Source organism: Pollachius pollachius (genome assembly GCF_949987615.1).
Source record: "Pollachius pollachius genome assembly, chromosome: 8".
Taxonomy (NCBI): Eukaryota; Metazoa; Chordata; class Actinopteri; order Gadiformes; family Gadidae; genus Pollachius; species Pollachius pollachius.
This window is the reverse complement of record NC_136941.1, coordinates 5,419,305-5,429,304: the sequence shown is the minus strand read 5'-3', so window position 1 is coordinate 5,429,304 and position 10,000 is coordinate 5,419,305. Positions and strand designations below refer to the sequence as shown.

Genomic DNA, 10,000 nt, shown 5'->3' with positions numbered 1-10,000 from the left:
TTATTTATAAATTGAGCCAACCGTCTGCAGTTCTGTGGTGACTTTCAGCAGCTCGTCCTGCATCTGGACTCCCACCTCTTTGCTCTGCAGGGGAATCAGTTCCAAAAGAGTTAAAGGTACAGTGTGAAGGATTTAGTGCCATCTAGCGGCGAGGTTTCAGATTGCAGAAATATTCAAGTATAAACAATACAAACAAATAATAACCATAAACCCATCTTCAGGCAATGTGGAAGATGTTTCTAGTATCATTATATCGCATCTGCCCATTGATTGATGCTTCCTTTGTCATTTAATGGTTGACGTTTGGAGCTGATCGTCAGAATGTTAATAATCCCCCCCAGCCTGATTAGGATCATACTGCTCACTCCCTTTATTGTTCTTTATTCAAGATGCCTCCAGATGCAGTCCTACTTTATCACCTGCACCCTTATGTAAATGTACCAGCGCAGCACCTATACGCTTCCTTATTGAACCCTTGCTGTTCAGCATTGTGTGTTCTGTTCTCGTACTACACATGGTTTAGCCTCAGCAATTAGATGCACCATCCCGCTGGCATACATTAAGCTGCTTCCTGCTTTATTTAGCTCCACTGCCTTTCGTGTCCGACGCTGTTCCGTGAATGGAACAACACTGAGAGACAATGTATTGCTTATCCGAATGTGTCACTGTTGTTCCACTCATTCTCAACACCAAAAGGCAGCGGAGCTAAATAAAGCAGGAAGCAGCTAAATGTATGCCAGTTGGTCCAGGCTGAATACATCCATCTTGGCAGGGGGGGCTCCCCAGTGGGAATCTAAGCCCTAACCCTGGCAGTGCTCAGGCTACGCTCTACCTGTTGGTAGCTCGACAGCTACCAGAGGAAACAAGGCAACACACTTGCATGCACACGTTGGCAGCAGTAGAGGTCCATGAACAACATGGTCCCATATGAGCGCCCCTGTCTTGCCGGGGGGGAGACAGCGTGGGGGCTTAACAGCTAGCTGTATGCTCGTATATGCTAACAGCCTAGCTAGTGGTATGCTCACAGAGGGGGGGGGGGGGGATAAACAGTTACACCCTAACAAGCAGGATGTTTGCGGCAGGGGGGGCTAAACAGCTAACGGCCTAGCCAGCAGTATGCTCGTAGTGAGGTTGGTGGGGGTATTCAGCTAAAGGCTGCTATACACTGGCCCAACCATGTGCCATCTGAGACGTTTTGTGCAGACTCAGACGAGTTCGGGAACAAATCTGTTCTGTGTGTTCAGCTGTGTCGGAAGCTTTTGGTGTCTGGTCCGATTCAACATGCAAAGTCTGAGAGCGTTGGCGTCTGAGGCTCAGAGCCTCTGATCGGTAACCAGTGAATCAGCAGGGTGTGTGCGAAGAGGCGGACTAGCGCTGCGAGACTAGCGCCACCCGGTGTTAAGGAGACGTATGTCATCTCGCGCAGAGCGTTCACGCTGCTGCGTGGTAGGCAGCCGTCTATGAGGTGTGTTTCATTGCAACTCTTCCGCCGAACGGAGGGTGGTTGGATAAAGGCAGTTGGCCTTTGCTTGCAAAACACCTAAATACATACAAAATACAGAACCTCGAGTTTCTGATTCCCATGGCTACTCCTGTTTTTTTCCTCTAGGCTGTGCAGTACTTTGACTTAATGCAGCCGCCTTCCCTCAAAAGCCGGCACTCTTAATCAGAGATGACTGAAACCAAGAGAAGCGCTCGTGGTGGCCTTATGACTCAGACCTTACTCTACAAAGTGAAAACAGGACGTTGGTTTGAGTGTGCGCAGTGTGTGGTCCCCTAACACCCTAGCAAGCGCCGTGCTGGTGGTGGGCGGCGACGGCCCACCCGTTTGTGCAGGCGGCCGGTGTCTTCGGTGCTGTGGGCCAGCCGCTGAGTCAGCGTGTTGCAGCAGGTGTCGGCCAGCGTGGCGTGCTCCCGGCTCTCCAGACGGTTCTGGGTCAGCAGCACCGACCAGACCTGACACACTGAGTGGTCCCACTGCTCCTTCCTGCAGGGCGGGGGGGGAGAGGTGGAAGGAGGAGGAGGGGGAGGGAGGGAGGGAGGCAGGGAGGGAAGGATGGACAGGAGAGGGGAGGAAGGGGGGAGGGAGGGAGAGGGCGTGGGAGGGAGAGGTGGAGGGAGGGGGGAGGGAGGGAGGGAGGGAGGGAGGGAGGGAGGGAAGGATGGACAGGAGAGGGGAGGAAGGGGGGAGGGAGGGAGAGGGCATGGGAGGGAGGGAGGGAGGAAGGGAGGGAGGGAGGGAGGGAGGGAGGAAGGGAGGGAGGGAGGGAGGGAAGGATGGACAGGAGAGGGGAGGAAGGGGGGAGGGAGGGAGAGGGCATGGGAGGGAGAGGTGGAGGGAGGGAGGGAGGGAGGGAGGGAGGGAAGGATGGACAGGAGAGGGGAGGAAGGGGGAGGGAGGGAGAGGGCGTGGGAGGGAGGGAGGGAGGGAGGGACAGGAGGGGGAGAGAAAGAGGTGGAGAGCCGGTAGAGAGGGAGGGAGAGACAAGGAGAGTTAGAATGTCAGTGGTGGGAGGGTTTAAGGCGAGACACACAGACACACAGACACACACTCAAACACACACATGGGTTACATGATGGGTTTATCTGGGGCCACTTTTAAACGTAACACAGGCCCATAATGAGGCACACACAAACACACACAGGAAAAGCAGACATAGACATATTTTGAGAGACGCACACGCAGACACATTTTGACAGACGCACACACACACACACACACACACACACACACGGGTAAAATGATGGGTTTATCTGGGGCCACTTTTAAACACACAAAAACACATTTTGACAGACAGACACACACACACACACACACAAACACACACCCCAACACACACTCACTTCTTGGTCTTGTGAGTGAACCTCTCCGTCAGCTTGTCCAGGGCGCGGGCGTACTCGGCCTCGATGTCGCCACGGCGACGCAGGAAGTCGGACAGGTCGGAGAGCTGCTGCTGCTTCACCTCCACTTGGCAGTCCAGGATCTTCATCTGCTCCGTCAGCTGGGCGCGCAGGTCTGGTGGTGCGGAGACGCACGGAGACATCACTCACAGGGAGGTTTTATTATTATTATTATTACTATTATTACTGTTATTATTATTATTACTGTTATTATTATTATTATATCATGGTTTCGATTGGGCATAAAAACTCAAACATCAGAGTTATTGAAGGTCCCCTTGAGTGTTGGAGAAAAGAAGTAGAGAGTGAACAGTGTGTGTGTGTGAGAGAGAGAGAGAGAGAGAGAGAGAGAGAGAGAGAGAGAGAGAGAGAGAGAGAGAGAGAGAGAGAGAGAGAGAGAGAGAGAGAGAGAGAGACAAATAGAAACATAGAGACGGGAGGGGCACAGAGAGGGAGGAGGAAGGATAGAGGAACAGAGATGTTTATTTTTATTTAGTAATTTAGCAGACGTTTTGATCCAAACATCCACACATGCGCTCACACACACAAACACACACACACACACACACACACACACACACAAAGCAAGCCAGCAGAAGGCTGAATTTATTTAAAGATTAATCTTGAATAATGCCCTATTATAGTAGACTGTAATCCCTCTCTCTATGGATCTCCCTTTCCATCACTCTCTCTCTTTTTCCGCTCTATCTCTCAATCTCTCTTCCAGCCTCTATCACTGTCTCTCCCTCTCTTTCGGTCCCCTATCCCTTCCCTTCTTCTCTCCATTACTCTCTTACCCACTATCCATTCAGTCCTCTGACACCATCTTGCTGTAACCTTTGCTTGCTCATCTGCTGCTCATTTGCCCACGCTAACCCCCTCTCTCTCTGTGATGCTATGTCTCTCTCTCTATATCTCTCTCTCTGTCGCCCAGGGCCCGGTGGAAAGGAGGGGACATCCTGACTAGTATTGCTGACTATAAATACTCCTTTATATAAATAATCTGATAAAATTGCTTCAGTACATAACACAAGGACCAGACTACAAGTGCGTACACACACACACACACGCACACACACTCACACACACACACTCACTCTGCCATGTAAACAACAGTTGGAACTGAAGTAAAGCATGCTGGGGTCTTAGACGGACAGACAGATAAACACATAGACAGACACACAGACAGACAGACAGACATATAAACAGACAGACACACAGACAGACAGACACACAAACAGACAGACAGACAGACATACCAATGACACACAGAAATGAAGACAAGGTGACAGACAGGGAGACAGACAGATATGCAGACAAGCAGGTGTATAGTACACACAAATACCCCAAGATCTACAGACAGCTGAACACTCAACACATGCAGAGACACAAACACCCGCAAACGCCCGCACACTGAGGAACAAAAACACCAAAAACAAAACAAAAACAACAGACGCCCCACTGACCTTTGACCTGGGACTCGTACTCAGCCAGACTTCCCTTCTCCTTCCTCATCAGCTTTCCATGTGCGGTCATCATCTTTGAACCTTGACCTCCAAAACCGACCAATCACAATCCGGTTGCTTTTTCTCTCCTCTTCCTCTGTTGCTATGCTGGTGTGCAAACGTGTGCTGGTCTCTTCAGAGCCAGCCTGCTTTTAACAGGCTCCTCCTCCTCCTCGCTCAGGCTCCTCCCCCTTCGCTGGGCTACAGGCGGCGTGACGGGAACGGCATCGGACCGGGCTTTGTTTTCTCTCGGTTCTCAGCAGGGGGCAGGGGCAAGGTGCGACGGCCGACGGTATCCCCCCTCATACACCCACGTCCATGGGTGTCCCGTCTGGGACAGGGGGGAGGGAGAGGGGGAGAGAGGGAAAGGGGAGATCAATCAGGGCCCCCAAGGTGACAAGGACACAGAAGGAGGTAAGGAATCAAAGGATGGGGATGAGAGAGAGAGAGAGAGAGACAGAGAGACAGAGAGAGAGAGGGACAGAGACAGAGAGAGAGAGAGAGAGACAGAGATAGACAGAGAGAGACAGAGACAGAGACAGAGACAGAGAGAGACAGAGACAGAGACAGAGAGAGACAGAGACAGAGAGACAGACAGAGACAGAGACAGAGAGACAGAGACAGAGACAGAGACAGAGAGAGACAGAGACAGAGAGACAGACAGAGACAGAGACAGAGAGACAGAGACAGAGAGAGAGACAGAGAGAGAGAGAGATTTACTTTGTTCTTTTTTTAACACCTACAGTATATTTTACACAATTTTAATTTGATAGTAGTCAAGATAGAATGCAGAAAGAAGAAAAAAAATTAAACAAATAAATACGTTGAAAAATAATGACATTGATAAATGTCATATTTTCAGAACACTATCTGCAGAGGTCCACTTCAAAGTACTCTCCAAACACCAGTGGTTCACTATCCACAAAGCACACAAAGAGAGGGAGAGAAGAGACAGAACATTAGATCAGGAAAATGAAGGCAGGTTCCGGCGGCGACAGCAACATCAACAACAACGGACAAGGGGAGAGATGGAGGGTGCGGCAGAGTGCGAGTGTGAGAGTGAGAGTGTGAGAGTGAGAGTGTGAGAGTGAGAGTGAGAGGGAGGGAGAAAACAAACGGGGGGGGAGAGAAAAAAGAGATAGAGGAGGTGAAAGAAATGACACAGAGGAGAAGAGAGAAGGGATAGCGAGGAAGAGGCAGATAGAGAGCTAGAGAGAGCCTTAAAGATAGAGATAAAGGTATAGAAAGGCAGAGAGAGAGAGAGAAAGAGAGAGAGAGGTACAGAGAGGAAGACAGAGAGGTAGAGAGGGGGAGAGAGAGGCAGAGAGAAGAAGAGAGAGGTAGAGACAGAGAGACAGAAATAGAGAGTGAGAGTGGCAGAGACAGAGGGAGAGAGGGGTAGAGAAAGTTAAAGAGAGAGGGAGAGAGGGGCAGATATAGAGGTTGAAAGAGGCAGATAAAGAGGTAGAGAGAGAGGTAGAGAGGCTAATAAAGAGGTAGAGAGATAGAGTGAGAGGGACAGAGGGATCGAGAGAGAGACAGGGAGAGGTAGAGAGGGACAGAGATGGAGGTAGAGAGAGCGGCAGACAGTGAGGACAAGAGAGGTACAGAGAGAGGTATAGAGGTAGAGAGTGAGGTAGAGAGTGAGGGAGAGAGAGAGGGAGAGAGAGGTAGAGAGGTAGGGAGAGAGGGAGAGAGGTAGAGAGGTAGAGAGGGAGGTAGAGAGTGAGGGAGAGAGAGAGGGAGAGAGAGGTAGAGAGGTAGGGAGAGAGGGAGAGAGGTAGAGAGGTAGAGAGGGAGGTAGAGAGTGAGGTAGAGAGAGAGGGAGAGAGAGGGGGAGAGAGGTAGAGAGGTAGAGAGGTAGGGAGAGAGGTAGAGAGGTAAGGAGAGGACATGGAGGCCAGGACCCCTTGACGGAAAGCAGAAGGGACAGGAAGAGGCCAACACGGTGATGATGAGGAGGGAGGATGACGAAGGAGAGGATGAGAGAGGGGTATTTGTCACCGTGACGATGAAGAGCCTTCAGTTCCTTGACAGCTGGAACCCATCCACTCAAAATCAGAATAGATCCCAAAAAAAGGTGTCTGGGAATTCTTCATATGGAATAACTGCATTGAAACCCTCATTGAAAAAATGTCTTGATACCAGCAAATGGGACAATAGAGATTATCTCACAGTCTAGATTTTCATAGATCATTTTGGTTCTGCATTCACTTCCCCACCAAGTCTAGCGTTTAAAACCAAGATGGACACCAGGTGACTAGGCCAGTTCAGCTTCCTGTTGTTGTGGAACTTTGCAATTTAAGAACTGTTTTAGAATATAGAATAAATGTTGATATATGATATCCACAGTAGCTGCTTGCACTACACCTAAATGCATACAAAATACAGAACCTTGTGTTTCTGATTCCTATGGCTACTCCATTTTCATCTAGGCTGTGCAGTATCTTTTGACTAATGTAAACACCCACTCTCGAAAGCTCAGAAGCATTCGTTGTGGCTTCATGAGTCAAATCTTATTTTAAGAAGTGGAAACAGAAGTTGATCAATCCCTAAATATAGTTGGCTGAAATATTGAGACGGTTTACCGCAGCTAGTTTAAAAAAAATGAAGTGAATGTTATCCGATTGTAGGGAATCTATTGGTTCAAGTAAAAGTCCAATGAGAAGATCTGATCTGGTGTGAAAACTGTGGGCGCTTAGAATACAAAAACAAAACCAGAGATACACACCCACAAACACACACACACATCACAACTGCACAACCACACAACTGCAAACAAACCCTCACCAACACATTCTCATACATCCTGTGCTTATCTCTCACTTCTGTTCTCCATGCTGACACTTTCTTAGTCAGATAAACCAAAAGACCCAATCTCAGGTGATCAATGATTGAAACTGATGGTGCCTTTACCGTAACCTAGCAACACCTAGCATATCCTGGCATAGCCTACCATAGCATGGGCTATCCTTACGTATGCTAGAATATCCTGAAATAGTTTAACGTAGCCTTTCACAGCCTAACATCGCCTCAAATGTACTAGCGTAACCTAGCATAGCCTGTCATAGCCTAGCATAGCATTCAGTAGCCTAGCGTAGCTCTGTTTAACCCAGTGAAGCCCAACTCTCTGCACTGCGGGAAAACTACAACTCCTAACATAACATATGAATGTTTTTAACATGTCCATTGGTCCACTCATTGTACACCATATTCACCCTATATATTATGATAATAATTCATTTAAAGGATTTTACACAGAAAGGAGGAGCAGAAGATCTCTGCAATCCCAGGCGTTGAAGAGATCTTGGCCCAGGGCGAGCGACCTTAATCTGCACTGCAGCGCCGAACTGGAGATCAGAGCAAGAGAGCGAGAGAGGGAAGGGGAGAGAGAGATTCATCAGTGATGGAGAGAGAGAGGGAGCATTAGTCAGAGAGGGAGTGATTAAGAGATAATTTACAGGAGAGTAAGTAACTATGGCACGAGAGGGTGAGAGAGAGAGAGAGAGAGAGAGACAGAGAGAGCAAAGAGAGAGAGAGGGAGAGAGAGAGAGAGAGGGTGTGAAGGCGAGAGGGAGAGAGGAGAGAGAGAGGAAGAGAGAAAGAGGGAAATAAGGAGGGAGATAGAGAGAGAGAGAGAGAGAGAGAGAGAGAGAGAGAGAGAGAGATACGATGCAATCAAGAATGATAGAGAGACATAGATGGATAGAACAAAGCACAGAAAATAAAACAAATAGAAAAGTGGGGTTTGGGGGTGGGTTGGGGCATCAAGGTCATTAAGGGAGAGGGCAGTCTTTGTAGTGCACGTGAGGCAATGCACATGGCGTCTACAAGCCAGCACGCCAAGGCCTCGCTCAAAGCTCATAAATGGTGTTTTCCCTTTTTTCCAGCAGCGCTAATGAAATCAAAGGAGGCCGACGCAGCAGAACTAACAGCCGACGTCGTGTCCCATTAGCCTGGGCTTCCCCCTCGCGCCTGATTGGTCGAGGACAGCGGCGCCGACCTCGATTGGCCTGTTTAAAATGTGCTTCCAAAATGTGCAAACTTGTCCTCTCTCCGTTCTTCCTTTCTCCCTCCTGCGCTCCCATTGGACGACAGTGGGCAGGCGGCGTGTGACAGCTGCGGCCTGTCCCGTGAGCCCGGAATGCACGCCGATCCCGGGAACCGCCTCACCGGCACTAATGCCGTGACACACCGCGCTACACGCAGCGCGGCACACACACACACACGCCGCTCCCGGGGGAAGGCGGTGGGAGCTGGCCGGTTTGACCTCCTGGATGCATGGTGTATCTGTGTGATGTGTGTGTTGGGGGGGGGAGGGGGGGGTTCAGGAATAACACTTTCATAATGTGGTGAGGATTTGTGCCTGAATCTCCTCCCTCGGTATCACTCTCTCTGTATACCTCCCCCCTCTCTTCTTTCTCTCTCACACCACATATCTCTCTATCTCCCAGTCCCTCTCTCGCTCCCTCAAACTATGTCTCTCTCTCTCCCTCTCCGTATCTCCCCCTATGTGCACCTCCCCTCCCCCTGTCTTTCTCTTTTTCTCTCACACCATAGCTCTCTTTCCATCTCCCTCTCAGTATCTCTCGATATACCTTCCCTACTCTGGCTCTCTCACTCCCTCTCTCTCTCTCTCTCTATCTCTCCGTCTCTCTCTATCTCCCTCCCTATCCCCAAGCCCTCTCTCTCTCTCTCTCTCTCTCTCTCTTTCTCTCTCTCTCTCTCTCTCTCTCTCTCTCTCTTTCTCTCTCTCTCTCTCACTCTCTCTCTCTCTCTCTCTCTCTCTCTCTTCTCTCTCTCTCTCTCTCTCTCACTCTCTCTTTCTCTCTCTCTCTCTCTCTCTCTCTCTCTCTCTCCCTCTGTTGACTGTGATCATGTCTATTGGAGGTGTGGATGTGATTTCCAGATGTTTCTGAGGTCATGATGATACGACATGTTGGATTGTGGTTTGCCAACCCTGTTGTGCATGGAAACATGTAGCCTACACACACACACACACACACACACACACACGTCACAAACATGCATTCACACACACACACACACACACACACACACACACACACTCAAGTGTCACAAACACGGATGTGCACGCACGCACACACACATACACACACAACTTTTTGCACAGAGAGTACAGCCATTATACCCTCTTGTAAATTACAATTCAACGACTAACCTGTGTAAGAAGTGCAAACTTCTTAGTATTTAAGACACGCAGCAAATAGGGAATGATTGTCGAGAGACTTTAACCAACTTAAGCCAAACCCAACAGGAAAGAATTCAGAAAATGTCCGACCCCGGCATATAGATGTAAATTAGAGCAGTGTTTTCAGTTTTGTGTAGACGTTCTGTTTGGCGGCGTGTGGACTAGTTAGATGGCGGGGAGGAAATGAGAGAAAAAAAGCGAACAAGAAACCTTGATGTGAAAACAGGTTGAGCTCTGTGTGGTGAGAGAGAGAGAGAGAGAGAGAGAGAGAGAGAGAGAGAGAGGGTTTCTGTGGGCCGGCCATGTGACCCTCCCCAGACTCTGCTACAGCCCTACCTGTCCTGGCTGTTTTTATTTGATGAGTCGACAGGAACTGCATCGT

General features: G+C 49.4%; 1 protein-coding gene across 1 annotated transcript in view; it reads right to left on the bottom strand.

Moving 5' to 3' along the window:
- Positions 1–10,000, bottom strand: part of arhgap4b (Rho GTPase activating protein 4b) — a 27,969-nt gene that overhangs the window by 15,661 nt on the left and 2,308 nt on the right. The window contains 4 exon segments of the mRNA XM_079742092.1: positions 22–84; positions 1,825–1,987; positions 2,845–3,016; positions 4,368–4,737. Coding sequence (XP_079598218.1) covers positions 22–84; positions 1,825–1,987; positions 2,845–3,016; positions 4,368–4,440 — 471 coding nt within the window. The 5' untranslated portion in view covers positions 4,441–4,737.